The sequence below is a fragment of the Ochlerotatus camptorhynchus genome, unplaced genomic scaffold (genome assembly GCF_037179485.1).
Source record: "Ochlerotatus camptorhynchus isolate MF236.1 unplaced genomic scaffold, CSIRO-AGI_Acam_v1.1 ptg000118l, whole genome shotgun sequence".
Lineage (NCBI taxonomy): Eukaryota > Metazoa > Arthropoda > Insecta > Diptera > Culicidae > Ochlerotatus > Ochlerotatus camptorhynchus.
In genome coordinates, this window is record NW_027040608.1 from 129,188 (window position 1) to 151,589 (window position 22,402).

Below are 22,402 nucleotides of genomic sequence, written 5' to 3' on the forward strand. Positions count from 1 at the left end.
CAAATAATTATACAAAGAGGTAAACTCTCAAATTTGTTTATTGTTGTTCGCTATTGGTGTGATCTTTTTAATATCTCTATGTTAAGATAGAATAACAAAATAGTAAATTGGACTTAACGTTAGTTTTCTATGTTAAAAAAAAATTAACGATGCCATCAATATAAAAAAAAATCTCGTAAGGTGATATTAACGTCTAAATGATTTCATAATTCTGAGAAAAAAAATTGTTATAGCGAAGTGAGCCGAAGTAACCCTGTCGATAAATCGAGTAAATCGCTGACCAGACTGAGCAGTTATAACACGTTATAACGATTTTCAAATATTTTCAACACAGAAACCACCATCAAGATAGCGCTATAACATGTTATAACTATGTAGTCTGAACGTACTATAAGGTAAAGTTGTCTCGAAAGGTTTTTAATATTTGAAAGAATGTTTAACGGAGTTCGATATTTTTCATTCTTAAAAATATACACAGGATGGTAGAGAACTACTTCGGCCTAACCGACCATTTTGGGTCTGTTGAACAGAAAACCAGTGGCGTCTCACTTTTTACCAGTTACCAGTTTATAACTTTGAAAACGATTTTTGTGGTCATTATTACATTCAAATCAATTTCAAAAGGTACAGGGTCTTCTAGTTTCGCTGATGTGTAGTAAAGCAATTTTTTGTTTACGTTATGAGAGTTGTTGAACAGGTAGGGCGACGCCACTGCAGAACATTAACGGTATGTATGAAATAAACTTGGAAGGCATCTGTAGTGGAAACATTCTATGTTGTGTAAAAATTCACTTGAAAAAGAGAGGAAAAGCCCGGGTTCTGCTTAGTAGGGCCCTAACATTTGATCTAAGCCCTAAAAGGGTGAAAGAATTTTTAAAAATCTCTGAGATTTCCAAGTTTATCCAGGAAAATAATAATCTCTGAGTAGATATTTCCGGATTTCCAGATTTGTTGAAAAAGTAAACACCTTGCTGAACAAGCTCTCGAGCTCTTTTTACGAATACAGCTCAAAAAGATATAGGTAACTATTTCGAATGTGTTTCTGAAAGTATGGAAGATCAAGATTTATCGAAGTTTTTGACAAAATTGCATAGAAAAATCTTGAGAATTCTATGCAGAATTTATTACTTTTAGGGATTAAAAGTTAAATTCACAAGTATTTACAATGAAAGACATATGAACCTCACCAAAATGACGGATTGAAAAGGACCATCGCATGTCACCTTCGAGTTTTATGTCTCTAACCTAATTTCGTTTTTTTATGGCTAGGTACATAAAGCGGATTAAAAGTTAAAAACCGTCGAGAAGGTACAAACTAAAACGCTTTGAACTTCTTTTCTTCTAATCCGTTCTTTTCTGTAAAAAAGTAAACTTGTTGAAAATGGGACGATCTCATCGTCATTTAGAGCAATCGTCCTAATAAATAATCCATTGAAAGAATTCAGTCTCAAATTAACTTACATTCTCATGAGTGGCCATGTGGCGACTTAGGCTTTTCACGCTGTTGAACGCTTGAGTGCAAAGGACACACGTGGCCGTGGTAACCGTCGGAGCTGTTTGGAAGTTTTCCTTTCGTTTCTTCGGCGGAACAGCAATTTCGGCGCGCTTGGCTTTGTGCTTCTTAGCTGCTACTGGAACAACCACTTTTTTCTCCACCTTGGACTTAGTAAATGTCTTAGGGATGACTTTAAGTTTTGCAATGGGTTTAGCAATAGGTTTAGCAATGTGTTTAACAATGGGTTTAGCAACACGTTTAACAACGGGTTTAGCTGTAGCTTTCACAGAACCCTTTGGTCTACCCCTTGGCCTGGGAGATTGGGGGAAAGATTTCATTGCAGCTTTTGTTTGAGTTACAGTGGTCTTTTTAAATTTGCTGATCAGTGACGCCGGAACTGGTGATAAACGAACTACCAATTCCTTTGTAAATTGCGGATGAGTTTTAACAGCTTTATGGCCACGCCGCGACGGTGTATACAGCTGGCTGAGAGGAATCTCTCCAAAACTGTTTATGGTGGGCTTGCCACGTTTGGCTGGAGTTGGCATTAAGCTGGGACTCAGATTTAGCTTTTCCACCTGCACTACGGGATTGGAGCGCATCACCGGCTGTGGTACTTTTTTTGTTGGGCTGAGAATTGCATGCAGATTATGCAGGATTTCGTTATTTTTCCAGCAAAGCAAGCGAAATTCGTAGCACTGGTCCAATTGTTTCTTACACTGTCCACATAATGAGGTCGGAATTCCATTATCTGCGTTCTCTTTTATCTGAAATGGAAGATAAGATAACATTGTAAATGTTGCAGTAAAACTCAAGTTGAAATGCAAATTTGGCCAACAAATGTCTTTATGGTTCGGACCTCTAGAAAATAAAATAATTTATTCCAACATGAATTTTTCAAACGATGCCGCACCGTCGCTAGTTCGCTATTCTGGACCTCAGTTTTTTTGACGTAGGACTACGTCTTTGATTTCTATATGGGGGTACACTTTGTGAAAACCAAAAATGGAACATGTAACAAATTAAGAAAGATTTTCAACGTTAATAACTCAGCTGCCCCTGGTCCAATTTCAATAATTTTATCACCAATCAATCAGAATCAGAAACTATTGAAAAACTGGTAAATGTCCAGCATTGTCCAAAAGCGTCGAATTAACTAACAAATCCACCAATTACCTACATGCATATGCTGCTTCCCCAGCACAGTCGTCAGAGAGTAGTAAGTAGACGAAACAAGTCGAAGTGGCATTCGCCTCCGATCCTCGGGCGCGTGCGAATAGGGAGGATGGAATTGCGTAATATTTTGCACACTCATCGCCATACTCAGAACCACACGCTCCCAACGACCACACCACTCTGTGGTGGTGTTCGGTCGTCGAAATTAGTAGCAGCAGTAGCAGTGCTTTCGGCGTGTGGCGTTGAAAATTGTTCTCCAAGCAGCGAGCTGCAGAGCCCACATAAGCAACCATCAAATGTGGAAGAAGCTACACCGCTATGCTATGGATCGGAATCAGTAGCTCTTCGTGAGTCGCTACGGGTCGGTCATCTATGCCATGCGTGTCACCCTCGCTCCAAACGACATACAGCTCGACAGCCTCATCCGTGTTGAACACCCAGCTCAGCGTTACTCAACCATCACTACAAAACGGTCCTTTTCAGTTCCCGCAAGCAGCTATCTGTCAAGGCTCAACCTGTCTATTGAAGGTGTGGAATTGTAGGCCTGAATGTATTGGTGAGATTAATCACCGTTCGACCATTTTCCAGAACACGCTGGTAGGAAGTGTTAAAAATCCATATAGAAGTGGGAATAATTCGCTTTAGGTGTATATTCAGTCCCCAGAAAGCCAATAAAATCAAATTTGTGAGAAAATTAGCTCTAACGAGTTCAATCTCTCGAGGTCCCTCCTTTTTTACATATTCGGCACAAACGATACTTTCCGCCCCGCCCCATTCATATAATTCGGAAGGAAATCCTGTGAGGGGTTAATTGAATACTTTTTAATACCAAAATGCACAAAACTTAAAAATTCATAGATAACAAAAAATTCAAAATACACCTTTTAAAGTCGGGTAGATGAATCGAAAATACTCAAGTTGACAGTCCCTTGGATTCTCTTCATCAACTTTCTCTTTGAAATAAATACTACAAATTTGATACGCTTACAAATAAAAAACGGAAAGAGTTATGATGATTGATCAATAAAAGAACTAAATGTTCACATTTGTTCCGTCCACTAGCGGTTCTACGTCAAGCTTCCGTTCGTGCCCCTAGGCACAGACCCTTCTACTTTTTTATCGTACAATCGCACGTATTGAACGTTGCCCCTACAGGCGACATGCGTACCTCCACTGCTTTTTCATCAGCATAATGCAAAGCTTATTTTTCGGACTTATGCTGCAATGCATAATGCATTGATTCTTCCAACTTGAACTTGGTGAAAACCACTTTCTCCTCCGCAATCCGGTACGTTGCTTCTATCTCAACGAGATTCCCATTTAGTGCCTTCACAAAATAGGCAATGGTGGCCTTAGCACTTCGTTTGGGATCAAATCCACTTCTATCGTTTTGATTTTTGTTTGTCTTCTAACGGCGATCAGTGTAATAATATAATAATTCAAGACCAACAAGTGAAATGGCCTTAACTCCATTTTGTAAACAAACCTTATAAGGCCATTTTCTCGCGAACCGAAACCTTCGTTCGCAAACCTAAACCACCATCGGGTAGATGAGACTTTCCTCTACCTGTTCATTATGTTGGTTTGCCTTTGCGGACTTCGGTTCGCGAGAAAATGACCTCACAAGGTTTGTTTACAAAAGGGAGATAAGGTCATTTCAATTGTTGGTCTTGAATTGTTAAAACGCACTCGGTCGCTTTGTCGTTGCGGTTGTAATAAAAAAAAACCTGAATTAAACCACCTATGGTGAGATCTGACCTGATTTTCTTACTGATTTAAATTGAATTTCTGAATGATACGTTGGTCTGTGTCTACCTATTTCATGTGATACATTTTGGATTATGGCAAATTTTGCTCACTTGGAGTGATCACAAATACAGGGCTGATAGCACCAAATATATCCAAAAATAGTGATTTTAGTGACTAAAATGAGTAAAAAAGGGACCATTAAGTGACTAAAATGAGTAAAAAAGTGACCATTAAGTGACTTTTAAGGCACAAAAAGTGACCAAAAAAGGAGACCCAAGTAGAACTTATTGAGCTCTAATTTAAAAATGTATAAGAAGATTTTAAGCATTTTGTCAATATTAGTAGTATTTGTTCTTGTATGATCGGTATCTGTTGTAAACAGACATGAGTGATTGATTTTTACACTAGCCTGCTGCTGGCTACACTTTCATTTTGTTCAATTTTCAAGATATATCCTTTTTTCAGTAAACCTGTTCCAATTCATAATTGTTGCCCAAAATGTGTGTTACATTTTAAATATTATGCTATGAAAATTCATTATAATTATCGTTAATAAAAACAATCGCTATTGTATGGTTTTTTGCGTGTTTTATAATACAACAACATATATAATCCGTCTTCATCTGCAGGAAAACACATCTAAATTTCAGCTGTTCGATGGAACACAACGTACCAAGAAGACTGGCAATTCTACTAGCTTTCATGCGCATCCATATAGTATTTCATTTGAACAAATACCCTCAAGCTTTGAGCGTTGAATGGCGAGACTGTGACCCTCGGTTGGTATTGTATACAAGCACATCAGTCCCATATAAGTTTTTGTCAGCTTTGAGTTCGCAATACTATTCGTTATCTAATGGCATCTCCTAATGCATTACGCCTCTTATTAAATTTGACCGCTTCGTTTAGTGCACTATTGGTATTATTGTAATTGGTCAGAAAAACTGGAGCGATTATCCGGTAAAATCCATTTCCTTTCACAACTCTTCAGTATCTATTTTATGAAAAATATTGATTAAATCAAACGGAAAATTACCAATTACGGAAGCACAGCAAAATCTAACATATAGTCAGATGTTCCAAATTAAAACCCTAAAGCTTTCAGCATCCCATAGTGAACCACTTGTTTTAATTAACATTTTTTGCAAAAAAAAATGTTAAATGAATGTCTATTTCTGAGTTGAATTTAATGTGATTCAACCTTATCTTGTGCTTCTGTGCCGAGATTAGATTCTTTGATTAGTATGAATTTCTCCTTGTTTTCCAGTAAAAGTTTGTTATCATCCATCATCAGAACGTAAACAATCCTTCAGCGAACACTGAGTGGTCCACAAAAACGTAATGATGACTTCAACTTTGAATGCAGATGCATGGAACCAATATATTTGACTAGTTAAAGTATCAGGTTAACGTTCACTTTATTAATAAACAGTTTAAAATCAACAATGAATAGTACATGAATCTAGTGACAGCTAATAGAGGATCCAAAATAGGGAAATTAGTACTACTTCTTTCCGAAGTAGTTAGTTATAACAGTTGCTTTCTTCTTGTTGACTATTTCCTCCATGCTGTCGTTTTTGCGATGCTTGCTTTTTGCGCACTGACTCGACACCATCAAGCATGGCTTGAGCTAGATCTATTTCAGCCATATCCTTGGTTTTGTATAATTTTCTAAAAATTGAAGTTTGGACACACAATTAAACACACAAAAATCATCGATTCACAAATCGCCTCGTTATTCAACAATGCTCCATGGAATCATTGATTTTATACATGAAAAAGGTTGAACATAGCCACTTCACCTTAAAAACACATAAAAACTATTAATATGGACTCAAACTATTGAAACGAAAACAGGTCTTTTCGTGCAACTCACTTTTTTTACATATTTCTGATTCTTCTCTTAACTCAAGTAGGTGTCGCTACCGTACAACAACATCCCCATATTCTAAAGATATTTTATTTTGGTGCAACAATTAGTTTTTCTCAAAAAAACAAAACAGTTTAGTTATACTTAACCAATTATATTACTATATAAACTCACTTATATTTTTCTCACTGAGAAGATGAATAATCCTTCATTATATGAAATTAATTTATTAAAATTATTTAATAGCTTTATAAATGTTCTTATTTCTTAGACTTCAGTAATTCACTTCAACGAAACATGCAGTACACGACAATTTTAGAGGGAAGCCCTCAGAACTTTATTGAAGTACTCATCACTTCAAGAAGTTCCATAGATATTAATGAAGTTCAGAGAAGATCATTGGGAGAACTTCAAAATTATTTAAGAACCTTGCGTCAGTTTATTTCAACAATATATAGTTTAAAAAAAATCTCAAAAGTTAATAGCAATTTGAAGGGTTTATTGAGAATCCTCCAGCATGTTATCTTAACTCAAAGCCTTAAGAGAAGATCATAAGTTTTCAGAAAGTTTTAAAGAACTTCAGGTAAATTTTGAAAATTTTAAAGATTTTCCTCAAATTTCAGAGAAGTCCTGAAAACTAATGAATTTTACAGAATTTTAAAGAAGCTTAAAAGTTTCATAGAAGATCCTAGAATATCAGAGAAAATTTAAGAATTTCAGACAACTTTATATATTGAGAGAATTTCTCCCAGCTTCTAAAAAAATTAAACAACTTTTAGAATCTGCCAGCAATTCGAAGAAGTCTAAACTGTTTTTTTAATCCTTTGGAATTTTTTATAATTTCAATAATGTTCAAAGCATATAAAAAAGTTCCCTGAATCTCAAAGAATTCCAAAGAATAAAATATTTCAAGACCAAACTAACTAAAGAGAGGGTTATAGTTTTTCATTAAATATCGCAGAACATCAAGGAAGTTTGAGGAACTTGGCAGAATATGTCAGAAGTTCAAAAAGCTCTTTGAGCTTCAGAGAAGTTTATTGATTTTAAGGACGAAGGGGTAGCGGGTCTTGAATTATTAAAAAATTCTACGCTAGAGGAATGCTCCTTTAGAAAATGTGAGAATTCAGGAAAAGTTCATAGAACTTTAAATTATTTCCCAGAACTTCAGATAGTTTCCTTGCACATCAATTTTGTTTTTCGGATTGAAGTTCTAGTTCAATTAGTCCAAATACCTAATATAAGAACACCAAGCTTCTCCAAAGCTGCTAAGAATCAAAAGAAGCTCCCAGAATTGTAGAGAATACGAAAAATCTCACAAGAATATCCCAGCATTTTAGAGAAGTTCTCAAAACGTCATAGTACCTTCAAGTACTTCAAAGTATTTTCCAGCATATACCAGGTTCAAAATAATGCACAATATATCTAGCATAAAACAAAATTTACAACACCGGTGTTGTGGTTTTTTATAGTTCTAAATAAACCGAAACCAGGATTTAGGACTACGTTGAAGAAGCCCGTAGAAATGATGGAATCGAAAACAACGAAAAATACACTAACGAAAAACCAAAAGCAACATTTCGAACGCTAGGCAATTTCCGGGACAATTGATAATGTGGGACGTTTTGCAGGACATTTGGTAATGCGGGACAGGAAGGCGAATCCGGGACGTCTTGTCACTTTAGCGTATTCCTTACGAGGCAAGGAAAAAGAGCGCCGAACACCTCAAGCCGATGCAATGCAAAAGCGCAGTTTTACGACCATTTCCGCCATTTGGAAAGCTACCGAAAAAGTAGTTTAGTTGGGTGAGAAATGGACAATAAAAAAACGCACTAGGTGGGGTTATATTTTATGAAATTTCTCTTGTCGTTGTTTTCACTGCGGAATTTTATTTTATTAACGAATAAAAGAAAGCGGATACCTCATTGTTCGGCGGTATGTTTGGGCGAATTTTTCACCAGAAAGAGTAAGAATAACATTAATCTCACTCATCTCCATGTGCTAGAACTCTTTACTCCTTGTGTGAATCATTCGTATTCATTCACTCCACAGAAAATCCCCATAAGGATCTGTCAACCTGTGCGCCATATTTCGTAGGCCCGAATAGAAGTGAACTTCAGTCAACATTTAACCTGTCAAAGCGAAAAAGAATTGACCGATATTCCTAAACAGAGCTGAGTGCTATACATAGGTGCACTAAAAAAGATTTTATGGTTGAATTTTTTTTTTCAAGAAATATATTTTGCGTTCTTTATTGAGCGCCTTCTTCGCTTTAAAAAAAGTGACTTTAGTGACTTTTTGACGAAAATAGAGACTTTGAAGTGACCACTTTAAAAAAAGTGACAAAGTCACTAAAAAGTGACCCGCTATCAGCCCTGTCACAAATATTAACAGAACTGCAGCAAAAGTGGAGAGCTAAAAAGCTCCAACAATAGAAGATTACGAACTGACTTAATTGCATCGACTTTTAGCGCAAAACAACTGGATGAAAATCCTGTTCAAATGACGGATTGCGGAGGAGAAAACACTTTTCATAAAGTTCATATCAGAAGAATCGATGCTGCTTATATTGACGTTTAACGTTTCTATGCCAACCATGAATTTGTATACAGTCAACTTTCCATTTCTCGATATTGAAGGAACCATCGACAGATCTACATTCAAAACAGTAATTTATTAGCCTACTACTACGATTTTAGAAGCACTTCGGGTTCAAAAGGTGTATTTGTTAATCCCATATCCAAAGCAAAATTCGATCGCGTAGAAAAAATGGTGTACTAGATTTTTCCATCGACATATGGAGAGTAATATCAACAATCAATACGAAACTAACGATTTTAAATTGGCTCACCACTTTAGTAGCCTATTGGTCCCAAGCAAACGATTAAAGTACCCTATTCTAGTCGAAATTCTAGTACTACGCAATGTTTGTTTTGATTCGCTATGAAAGTTTAACAGATAAAATGAGGGGTTGGTTTTTCCTAGAGTCGGTGTATAATGAGTCACGCCAAGAGAAAAACAGTTGAACTCGCATCACGGTTTTCGAAAGATTCCCTTTCTTTTCACTTGGCAACAGAGGACTTCTACATCAACTTCAAATGACTTCTAGCAACAATCAATACGAAACTAACGATTTTAAATTGGCTCACCACTTTAGTAGCCTATTGGTCCCAAGCAAATGATTAACGTACCCTATTCTTGTTGAAATGCTAGTACTACGCAATGTTTTTTTTGATTCGCTATGAAAGTTTGACAGATAAAATGAGGGGTTATTGGTTTTTCCTATGTTTCGAGGGGTGAATCGATTAGCTTGGGACCGAAGAGAGTACCAGAGCTGAGCCAAAAAGTTGAGCACGTTATTTCGAGACCTTCTAGTCTTAGAGTTACCTCTATGCTTCTAGCGAGAAAAAAAAAAATAGCGGCTGTAGTAAATCATTATATCAGTGATTTAGTCAAATTATCTCAACCAAAAATAGTAGAAATTCTCATAAGTTATCATTACCAAACGTATCCCATGACAATTTATTGCTCACTGCGAGTTTATGATCATTTCTTCGATTATATTTTATATTTTATTGCAATACCTTTCGTGGACCTTTCATAGCATCGTAATGTTTGTTTACTCTGCACGATAGGTAGCCGGTTTGACAGCTCAATAGGTAGACTTGGCTTCACTCTAGGCGTGACTCATTATACACCGACTCTAGTTTTTCCTATGTTTCGAGGGGTGATTCGACAAGCTTGGGACCGAAGATAGTACCAGAGGTGAGCCAAAAAGTTGAGCACGTTTCTTCGGTACCTACTTGTCTTAGAGTTATCTCTATGGTAATCTCGATGGTAATATCAACAATTAATACGAAACTAACGATTTTAAATTGGCTCACTACTTGAAAAGCCTATTGGTCCCAAGCAAACGATTAACGTCAAAATTCTAGTACTCTAGCAATGTTTGTTTTGATTCGCTATGAAAGTTTGACAGATGAGGGGTTAGTGGTGGGTTAGATTAGACTTTAATAAAGAAATCTAATCTAATCCTAATCTAATTTTCTTACACAAACGTCTTTTACCGATGATATGTGGCCGGCGCCGGTGGTGTAGTGGTAAGCGTGACTGCTTTCTAATATCCCAATGGGTCTGGATTCAATCCCAGCCGAGGTCGGTGGGATTTTTCTGAGGCATAAAAATCTCTGGTCACGTCTTCCTTCGGAAGGGAAGTAAAGCCGTTGGTCCCGGCCCATGTGTTGTTGAATGGGTGCGATATCCTACGCAGGTGTGGAAACTGCTTTCCTGCACATTCGATTGCTGTCAATGGATGGCAATCGATGTCCGTCGGTGATTGGCGCTAGATTGCGGAACAGAGACCGACGTTAAACAAAAGAACAGAAGAAGAAGATATGTGCTTACCTCTCAATATATTCTAACTTTCTCATAAAACATAGATAGAACACTAAACACACGGTCATTCATTTTTGTGCAAATTTAGTTTTAATTTCGTTAATTCTGGAATCTATTTTGGTAATGCCTGCCTCTTCGTGTAAATTTGTTATTCTAGTGTCGAAAAGACGATCAAAGGACGCTCAGAATAGAGTGCTGAGGATGGGCACTCTATTCTGAGCGACCTGAATTTTGTTCCTGTGAGTCTGTGCACATGATTCCCACACCGGAGCTGCGTAGAGGATCGCAGGTGCTATGATTTGTTTGTAGACAGCCAGTTTGTTCACCCTTGAGAGGCGGGATCTACGGCAAATCTGCGGATACAGACACCTAACCAAGGCGGAACACTTGATTACGGTTTTCTCCACATGCGAGCGGAATAGGAGCTTTTCGTCAAACAACATCCCGAGATAGGTTACTTCGGCGGACCACTCAACCCTTGTGCCATCCATGATTACAGTACAAGAGGGAGCCGGTTTTAGTTTGGGTGATTGCCGATGGAGAAACATGATTGTTTGTGTTTTGGAAGCATTGATTTTGATTTTCCACGTGGTGGCATAATCAGCAAAGGCGTCAAGACATCGTTGGAGCTTGTTTGTTATTTCGCGAGGCATCCTACCCTTCACGGTTATTGCGGTATCATCTGCGAACAGGAAGAACACGCAACCGTCTCCGAGGGGAGGAATGTCTGAAGTGTAGATGCTGTAAAGCAAAGGGCCCAACAGACTTCCTTGCGGAACACCTGCTGGGATGGAGAACGTGTTTGAAAGGCAGCCATTCAACGATACCTTAAACGACCTTTGCTGAAGGTAGTTACGGGTGATTTTAACAAGATGCAAAGGGAAGTTGAAGTTACAAAGCTTGTATACAAGCCCATTGTGCCAGACATTGTCAAACGTTTTCTCAACGTCTAACAATGCCATGGCTGTGGATTTGGATACAGCCTTGTTACTTCGGATGTTATTCATCACCCGTACTAGCTGATGATTGGTGGAGTGCCCCTTCCTGAACCCGAACTGTTCCGGTAGGAGAATGTTTTGCTCCTCGACAAACTTGAGCAAACGATTGAGAATAAGTTTCTCGAACAATTTGCTCAGTGCTGAAAGGAGGCTGATTGGTCTGTAGCTTGAAGTTAGCGTTGGGTCCTTCCCGGGTTTGCGGATAGGTATGATTTTCGCTGTCTTCCAGATACTTGGAAAGTAGTGCAGTTCCAAGCATCTGTTGAAGACAGCAGCCAGCAGAGAGTGAACCTTCATGCTGAGATTTTTAACACTAGGTTGAATATTCTGTCAAACCAGGGGGCCTTCATGTTTTTGGTGCATTTCAGCGCTGAGCAAATCTGTTCCACTGTGATTCTATCCTCTGGAGAGATGGCACAAGGGGAGGAATCAAGGTTGAGTACGCATTGCTCAACCTGAACTTCGAGCGGACTTTGGATGTTGGAGCCAAGCAAGTGCGATTTGGCAATATGCTCACCAATCGCATTTGCTTTCTCCTGAGGGGTGATTATGAGCCGATCGTCATCATTTTCATCTTTTAGTGGTGGAGTGGGTTTAGGGTGCGTCTTTAAGACCTTGGCAACTTTTCAGAATGGTCTGGAGCGGTCGTCCAGATTCTGGACAAGCCACCCGAAACTTTCGTGTGAGACCATTCTGGAAGCAATCTCCTTGTTCAGATTGGCCATTTCACGTTTCCTCGCTAGATCTCCAGTCCTCTGAAACTTGCGTCTACGAACATTTCTCAGGCGAATCAAGAGTTGGGTGTGGGAATCAATGGCAATAAACTTAACCCTCACAGGAACTCGTCGGACGCACGCCTCGTCAGCCACGGTTATGGCTTGGTGGAGTCTCTCCAACGCTCGGTCGATGTCCTCCACGGAGTCAAGCGGCGGGTTGTCGCTGATGTGCCTGTCTACCACGCGTCCAAACTTGGCTCAGTTTACGCGATGATAGTCCTTGCGCAGGCTTGGAGCAGGAGCCACGTTGCAGCCCAGTTCAGCCACCACCGATTGGTGGTTGGAACTGAATTCGTTAAAGGCTACCGGCTTGGACAAGCCGATATTTGTCAGGAATAGCTCTAGCGTCGATGGGTTGCCCGCCGGTGAGATAAATGTTGGCTCATCCGAAAACCAAACGGAGTACAGCCCATCCTGTGAGTGGTCGAACAGCAGACGACCGTTCTGGTTATGCCTGTAGTTCCACCAGGCCTCATGGCGAGTGTTTAGATCTCCTCCTACTACGAAGCGGGAACCGTTACGGGTGATGGTGGACAGGTCCTTCTTGAATTTAGCCGCTAGTCCACTGCTGGCGGCACACTGTCGAGGGCAGTAGACGGCGATGAACTGGACGTATCCAGTCGACGACTCCACCTCCACACCAAGGGCCTCGATGATAGAGGTGCGGATATGGGACAGAGTGTGGTATTTTATTCCTTTCTTGACGACGACCGCAACACCACCCCCCCTGGAGCTGGTGCGATCAAACCGAATAATGTTGTGGTCAGGCAACCAGAAGCTGACGCCGGACTTTAGATGGGTCTCGGTTAGAAGGCCCACGTCGATGCTGTGCTTGCGGAGGAAGTCGGCAAGCCCAATATCATTTGCTCTTACATTACGAACGATTATCCAAATGATTGAACTATTCCACAAATGGTTTGGATGATACCCCGAACACGTCGTTAAGCAAATTAACCATAACATTTTTATTAGGGAAGCATTCCAGGTGACGATACTTAGCGGTTTAGACGCCACACTGGATGATGAACTTACCGAGCACTTGGATCTGTTCGGGCTTATTGCGGCACTTACGAAGAGCACCGGACATGTTGACGAAGATTTCCATCAGATCATCCGCTGAGAACAGATCAGGGTTGTTGTTTTGCGCTGTTGGTTGTCTCCAGAATCCAGGGAGGAATGGAGAACTTTGGCCAGCAGAATCACCGGAAGTTGCTTGAGCGGAATGCACCCGCGAATTCACTTGCCTTTACTGAGGAGCACGAAGAGGCGGGAAATCCTCCGTCCGAAATACCGGGACTTTGTCCTTCTTGCGTCCTGGTTGGTTGTTAGTTGCCGCCTGTTTTCGGATGCGTTTGAAGTCCTCGCGTTTGGAGCACTGTCTGTCGGAACCTTGATGAGCACCACCACAGTTGGCGCATTTTAACGCCGCGGCTCCATCCGCAGGGCAGTTGGAAGTGGCGTGTCAGTTAGGCAGTTACCAATGGCCACCACCAACTGTCGTTCAGTAAGATATGAGCAAAACTATCGCAAGAGTCTATTGAACTTGGCAATCACGATGGCATTTTTTTTTTTTTTTTTTTAACTCTTTATTTGTTCCAAATTCAAAATAAATTACATTTCATTTTTAACCTAGGTGCTCCAGTTACTGCAGTAACGTACCAGCCTTAATTGTTATGATATATATCTAAGTGTTTTTACATTGTTCATGTCTTGGCAATTCAGTATTTTAAACAGGTTTTTTAACCTGCATGTCAGTATAACAATTGATATCTTAAAACTAAAAACTAAAACTAAATCTTATCTAAGTATAAAGGGAATTGATCGTTGCAATTGAGGATTGCAACGATTTTTGCCTGAAATTATTAATTATTTTGCTGGACATTTGTTCTAAAGTCTCAACATTCGAAATTCTATATACCTCAGTAGTAGTGTACCAGGGAGGCAACTTCAAAATCATCTTCAGAACTTTGTTCTGAATCCTTTGAAGTGCTTTTTTCCTGGTAGTGCAACAACAAGACCATATTGGCACAGCGTAAAGCATGGCCGGTCTAAAAACTTGTTTAAATATTAGAAGTTTATTCGTCAGGCAAAGTTTGGATTTCCTGTTTATAAGAGGATACAAACATTTAATATATTTGTTACATTTAGCTTGAATGCCCTCAATGTGATCTTTAAAAGTTAATTTTTGGTCAAGTATTAATCCAAGATATTTCACTTGATTTGACCAGGAAATTGGAACTCCGTTCATAGTGACTATGTGACTACTACTAGGTTTCAAAAACGAAGCTCTAGGCTTATGTGGAAATATTATAAGTTGAGTTTTGGAAGCGTTGGGAGAAATCTTCCATTTTTGTAAATAAGAAGAGAAAATATCTAAACTTTCTGCAGTCTGCTGCAAATAACACGAAGACTTCTTCCTTTAGCGGAAATGCCTGTGTCATCAGCGAACAAAGATTTGTGGCAACCCTGAGGCAAATCAGGGAGGTCCGAAGTGAAAATGTTATACAATATAGGCCCAAGAATGCTACCCTGAGGAACTCCTGCTCTGACAGGTAGTCGTTCAGATTTGGAATTTTGATAATTTACCTGCAGAGTTCTGTCAGTTAAATAATTTTGAACTAATTTCATAATATAAAGTGGAAAATTAAACTTTTTCAATTTAGCAATCAAACCTTCATGCCAAACACTGTCGAATGCTTTTTCTATGTCTAGAAGAGCAACTCCAGTTGAGTGGCCGTCAGATTTGTTTGAACGAATTAAATTGGTAACTCTTAAGAGTTGATGAGTAGTTGAATGCCCATGGCGAAATCCAAACTGCTCATCTGCAAAAATTGAGTTCGTATTGATGTGAAGCATCATTCTATTCAAAATAATCTTTTCAAAAAGTTTACTTATTGAAGAAAGCAAACTTATAGGACGGTAGCTAGAAGCTTGAGCTGGATTTTTCTCCGGCTTCAAAATTGGAACAACTTTTGCATTTTTCCATTTATCAGGAAAGTATGCCAAATGGAAACATCTGTTAAATAATTTTACCAAGAAAGACAAGGTACTCTCTGGGAGTTTTTTGATGAGGATATAGAAAATTCCATCATCACCTGGAGCTTTCATATTTTGAAACTTTTTAGTTATAGACCTTACTTCGTCCAAATCAGTCTCCCAGGAATCATCAAAAATATTTTCCCGAGAGAAAATATTCAGAAAATCCCGAGCAACCTGATTCTCAATAGGACTAGTAAGACCCAAACTGAAATTATGGGAACTCTCGAATTGCTTAGCAAGTTTCTGAGCTTTTTCCAAATTTGTGATCAAAATTTTACCAACTTCTTTAAGCGCTGGAATAGGCTTTTGAGGTTTTTTCAAAATTTTTGTGAGTTTCCAAAAGGGTTTGGAACTCGGGTCTAATTTAGAAATATTATTTTCAAAAGTTTTGTTCCTCAGGGCAGAGAATCGCTTTTTAATTTGTTTTTGCAAATCCCGCCAGATAACCTTCATGGCAGGATCGCGTGTTCTTTGATATTGTCTCCTACGGACATTTTTAAGACGGATCAAGAGCTGAAGATCGTCGTCTATTATAATTGAATCGAATTTAACCTCGCATTTTGGTACTGAGGCAGCTCTTGCTGCAACTATAGAAGTAGTCAGAGATTCAAGAGCATAATTAATTTCATCTTTGGTTTGCAAAGGAATGTTTGGATCGAAGTTATATTCCATAAATGTTCGATATTGCTCCCAATCAGCTCTATGGTAATTGAAAGTAGAGCTGTTGGAATTACAAATTATTTCTTGGGATATTTCAAAAGTTACTGGAAGGTGATCAGAACCGAAGTCAGCATGGGTAACCAGTTGGCTACAAAGTTGACATGAATCAGTTAAGACCAAATCAATAGTGGAGGGATTTCTTGCAGAAGAAAAGCATGTTGGACTGTTTGGATATTGAATAGTGTAATAACCTGCAGAACAATCATCAAACAGAATATTACCATTGGAATTGCTTTGAGCATTATTCCATGAGCGGTGTTTTGAATTAAAATCACCAATAATGAAGAATTTAGACCTATGACGGGTAAGTTTCTGGAGGTCACCCTTGAGAAAATTCTATTTCTGGCCTACGCATTGGAATGGCAAATAGGCAGCTATAAACGTAAGTTGTCCAAATTTTGTTTCAACAGAAACTCCCAAAGTTTCAAAAACTTTGGTTTCAAATGAAGAAAGAAATTTATGTTTGATTCGTCTATGAATAATGATGGCAACGCCACCACAGGGTCCATCAAGACGATCATTTCTATAAATCAAGTAATTTGCGTCCTTCTTAACCTTATGGTCAGGTTTAAGGAACGTTTCAGTTATAACGGCAATATGCACGTTATGAACTCGCAAAAAGTTAAATAGCTCGTCTTCATTATCTTTAAGAGATCGAGCATTCCAATTTACAATATTTAATGCTTTAAAATCCATTACTGAATTTTAAAGTCATGACAATTTTATTTGCAAATTTTACTCCAGTTTGAATAGCATCAAACATGGAGTTAGATTTAAGCATATCAGAAATCATGTCAATTAATGATTTCTGTAAAAATTCCATTTTAGGGGCAGTAATGCTTCCTAAGTCAAAATTGTCAAAATTTCCGTTAGAATTACTTTGGTTAGTATTTTGATTTCTACCCGCTGCAATAGCAGCATAGGTAGCTCCATTAACTCGCTGAACATTGTTAGCAGCGAGGGGAGTAGGTACAGATGAAAAATTTGAAGCAGGGGTGATATTTGTACCTACGGGTACGAATGTAGAATTTGTTCCTCGCTGACCGTTGTTAACAGCAGAGGGATTTGTACCTGGTCGGAAACGTGGAGCGTTTCTTACCTGTCGGTTAGAACGAGATTGTAGGATCGCTTTGCGAGTCTTACATTCCCAAAAATTGGATTTGTGGTTTTCACCACAATTTGAACATTTAAATTTCTTAGGATCTTCCTTCACAGGACAGTCGTCCTTTGCGTGAGAGGAATCACCACAATTCATGCATTTAGCTGGCATGTAGCAATTTTTAGTTCCGTGACCCCATCCCTGGCACTTCCGGCACTGAGTGAGGTTTTGGAAATTTCCTCCAGTCTTCCTGAAGTGTTCCCACTTCACTCGGACATGGAGCATAAGGCTAGCTTTTTCTAAGGCCTTAAGGTTGTTTAGTTCACTAGACTTGAAGTGAACTAAATAAAAATCATTAGAAATCCCGTTGCGCGAATCGCCAGGACGGGATTTCATTTTCATTTTGATTACTTGGAGTGGCACAACTCCAAGTAATTTTGCCAGTTCATCTTTGATCTGATCCAGGGATTCACCACTGGGCAGTCCTTTCATGACAACCTTGAACACACGTTCAGTTTTGGTGTCGTAAGTAAAAAATTTGTGCTTCTTCTCAGTAAGATACTTGAGAAGACATTTAAATCCGTCCAAGGTTTCAGCCAATACACGGCATTCACCCCGACGTCCAATTTGTAGTGAAAACTTAACTTTCACAAAATTCAAAAGTTCCATGCGAAGAGCATGGAAATCGGAAGTGGTTATCACAATAGGGGGAATCTTTTCCTTCTTGGCATTAAGCCGGGAAAGTTTACTAGAATTTTTCTTGGATGATGGATCATTCTCATCATCCGTGAGCAAATCAAATTGATTACTCAAATGAATTTCTTCAGAAGGGGGGTCAAGAGTTTGCCCCTTTCTTTTGCGTTTAGGCGCCATGGCGGCAGTAAATTTTTATCCAAATCGACTTCCAAGCAGATTACTATAAGAATCTGAAGGATCGAAGAGGAATTTTCCAAATCGATATCCAAGAAGGATTACCTCGGGTAGGGTCCAAACAAGGATCGAAGAGGAATAAAGTTGAACAAGGTAGAAATTTTACAGGTTGAGCACTGAAAAGTGCTGTTTAAATTTGTTGTAGCTTTAGGTAGTAGTAACACTTCCTTCAGTAAAAAGCAAATAGATCCGCACGGCAAGAGAGCACGATGCGGACTGATCACGATGGCATGATTTAGCTTATAGAAGGCTGCTGACAAGTCGGAGCAAAGACGTCTGTTTGAGCCATTTCAATTATGCTTTCCGTGATAAACGATGTCAGACGCAGCGAATTAGTAAACGCTTAGATACTGTTTACAATATGAGAGCAGAGGCTCCATGATGACGAGCGTTGCGCACAACGGTGTTATTCTACGATAATTATCCACATCCCGTTTGCTTTATTTTTACAGGAAACATGTGCAAATTTCCAACTAAATGGAAATACACTACTTACGATGGACATTCGAAACAGTTGATGATGCAACGGTATTATTAAGCTGGCGATGTTTCTTCACAAAAACTGAAGTAACACCATCCGGTCCTGGGTTGAAAAACGCCTTGAGTTTTAGTGCGACAGTGGAAATTATCTCAACGTTGTTATAAATTGCACCCAGAGCTTGATCGGCGAGTGATAGGTACATTGCTTACTGCTAGCTTAACGTGTTCGTTGGTTAATCGTTAATCTATCATCAGAAAAAAAACCCTGGCAAACTTGTTACAATCAGCATGTTCGAGTATACGGTTTACAGCCGGAGATTCCCGATCGTGATCTAGCGTTGGTGCTCACAAAATACGGTAAAGTATAGCGTGCCAACTGGGTGAAATTCCCTGCGGTGCTGAGCTTCGACATGTACACAGGTTGACGAGCTGTATATATGAAAAAGGAAATTCCGACTAGCCCGCATAAACGCGAACCATAACTTGACCTTCCCAAAAATGGTTAAAAATGGTTTATAATCCATGCTAAACTTTAAAGGAAATGGTTATGAAACTTTACATGAACATTTGTGGGATGAAGTTTTAAACTTATTATTGTTTTTTTTTTTGCAACTGAACCTTTCAAATAATTTATCGATTGTTGAGAACCATTACCATTGAAAATACAGTCAACTTTCGCTCGTTGGGCTGTAGCCCACTTAGTGAAAGACTTTCGTTAGTTGGGCTGAGATGTCAAGCTGAAAATTGGTTGAGGGATACACCGATTGTTTATTATCATCACAATCCTTTAGCAACTATCCAAATTCTTCACACATGAGCCCCTCGAAAAAGAAATATCACTGTCAAAAATGACGTTTGACTTCGATTTAGGTGGGCTAAAGCCCAACTAAAACGTAGCCCACCTAAACATAGCCCAACGAGCGAAATTTGACTGTTTGTAGATATATTGTTTTCTCCATACATTTGCGGAAAGTGAACTACATATTAGAACCTTTTTTTATGTATGGTTTGAGAACTTTAATCGTAATGGTTATGGTAGTGAGTTTTATAATATCGGTCAACTTTATGTGAAATATATCGCGAATTGCTCAGGGATGAATGACAGCACAAGCAGTTTAAATCCCTTGGAAAAAAACGGGAATTGCTAATCATTAATTTAAGGCTACCAATTCGCGATATATTCCACATTAAGTTGACCGATGTTACAAAACCAGATAATATTGACCTTACTGACTACATTAACCATTATCACTAAAGTTCTCAAACCATACAGATATAAAAAAGGTTCTAATATAGTTCAGTTTCCGAAAATGTTAGAGAAAATAAGAATTTGAAATAGTAATGGTTCTTAACAATTCATTATTTGTAAGCACGTCGTAATAAAAATAACCATAAAAAAGAGCTTTTTTTTTTTTTTTTCCTTTGGGTTGTTTTTTCCGTCGATCTTGTTTTCCGTGCTGAGCACCAATGCTACCGACGTGCCAGGAAGGCAGCTCCCACACCTGGACCCTACCTATCGACCCATCAACTCATGAACCGGGGACCAACGGCTTTACTTCCCATCCGAAGGAAGGCGTGATCAGAGATGTTATGCCTCAGAACATCCCGGCGGCGCCAACTGGGATTGAACCCAGGCCTGCTGGGGTGAGAGGTAATCACGCTTACCACTACACCACCGGCGCCGTTATAAAAAAGAGCTTAACGACGTGTTCGGGTTATCATCCAAACTATTTGTGGGATAGTTTACCTATCCGGGATACAGTTCGTTTATGGTATTTGTTTATAAGGGCGGTCCAGTTCCAAAAAAACAATAAGGTTAAAACTTTATCACACAAACGATCATGTAAAGTAGAAATACTCAGAGGGAGAGACTATTTTGAGCCAAATGAACTGTCAAACTCTGAGTCAATTGAACATACCCATTAGAATTTTTCCAATGATTTCTTATTCTTACTACATTAAATTTGAGAGTATTGCAATAGAACAGCAATTCAATCACTTTTATGTTTCAACTAGTTTTTGGAATCAAAAACAATATTCGAACTCTATTGATTAATTGATCTTAGTTGGTTAATTAATGGCACCAAGAAATGTGCAAAATATTGCGATGCACTCATTTATTATTTTGCACGTAAATCGAATCAAAAGTAAAAGTCATGTGAAATGCTAGCTTCTAGCAAGGGTTGCAAGATAATTTCAGAGTCGATGTTATAACAAGAGTCCCGTCAAGAGAAAATGTTGCGTGTTTTACGATTTTGCGACATGAATCTTTTTGCAGATGATACTGTGTTATTCATTGCAGCTAAGGATTTAGATGATGCCGTTTTACACTTGAATGAAGATTTGCGTTCTCTTAGTAGATGGTTGAAGTATAAGCAGTTAAAATTGAATACAAGTAAAACTAAATTTATGGTAATTTCGTGGAATCGAGTAAATGAGAACGTCTCTGTTGTAATTGATGATGAAACTATTGATCGCGTTCGGGAGATTAAATATCTTGGCGTGATTATTTGGATGACACACTTAAGTTCAACTCTCACATTGACAATGTCATCAAGAAAATTGCCAAGAAGTATGGAATTCTATGTCGACTGAAAAAAGATTTAACTATTGCCAGTAAAATACAGCTATACAAATCAATCATCTCTCCTCATCTTGACTTTTGCCCTTCCATTTTATTTCTGGCCAATGCAACACAAATATTGAGATTACAGCGCTTGCAGAATAAAATAATGCGTTTGATTTTGAGATGTAATAGATTCACTTCCTCATCTTTGATGTTAGACGCCTTACAATGGTTGTCGGTGAAGCAAAGAATTGTATATTTGACTATGGTGTTCATTTTTAAAGTAGTTAACGGTTTGCTGCCTCAATATTTGTGTGATCGAATTGAAAGAGGAAGTGACTTTCATAGATATAATACTAGAAACGCGGTTGAAATAAGAACACCACATTTCTTGACTTGTGCTTCACAAAATTCATTATATTATAAAGGAATAAATGTTTTCAATTCGATGCCTAGACATATCAAACGTTTAGCAACACTTACAGAATTTAAAAGACACTGCATTTCACACGTTAACACTGTCTTTTGAACAGTTATCCAGTGATTTTTTTTTTATGAATTGACAAATTGTGTATCTTGACGAAGTTATCCCTAACGGATTATTTTATATGGATAGCTGTCATAACGACTTTTTAATAATTATTGTAGCACTGCAAAAACTATTTCTGTTCGCCACGAGGGTGATGATGGATTTTTAATATTTGATTTAATAGTAGATTAATTTAAAAAAAAGTAGTCTACAAAGGTTTGAGCCTCGCGCGCGTATTACGGATATAGAGGACTGAATTTAACATTTGATAAAAAAAAAAATGCAATTTTGAAGCTTATTTGAAAGATACCTTGAGTTAGTAGTAAGTTTTCTGGCAAATGTTAGGGGTTCGTGAACATTCCTGACATTGCTGAAAATTATGATAGCATCAGATTGCGGGGTTGCTAGTGTAATAGGATGCTTTGTTGATTGTTCATTAACTCTTGATTGCTTGTAATACTTATGAATATTTTAGGTGGACAAAAAGGCGAACTAAGAGGTGGACGCCTGTGCTTTTCCACATTTATATCGCTGTGAAGCAACTGTAAACTCTAGAGGGAATTTATATCTGTAACTGAAACCA

At 38.5% G+C, this 22,402-nt stretch overlaps 2 protein-coding genes across 3 annotated transcripts in view; one reads left to right on the forward strand and one right to left on the reverse strand.

The window, feature by feature from the left end:
* Positions 1-22,402, forward strand: part of pasi1 (pasiflora 1) — a 256,430-nt gene that overhangs the window by 36,397 nt on the left and 197,631 nt on the right. The gene's annotated exons all lie outside the window — the stretch shown is intronic.
* The window catches only part of LOC135699836 (zinc finger protein pita-like), a 32,232-nt gene that overhangs the window by 3,253 nt on the left and 6,577 nt on the right, over positions 1-22,402 (reverse strand). For both annotated transcript variants that reach the window (XM_065220187.1, XM_065220186.1), the window contains exon 3: positions 1,462-2,262. In XM_065220187.1, coding sequence (XP_065076259.1) covers positions 1,462-2,262 — 801 coding nt within the window. The remainder of the gene's footprint in view (positions 1-1,461; positions 2,263-22,402) is intronic.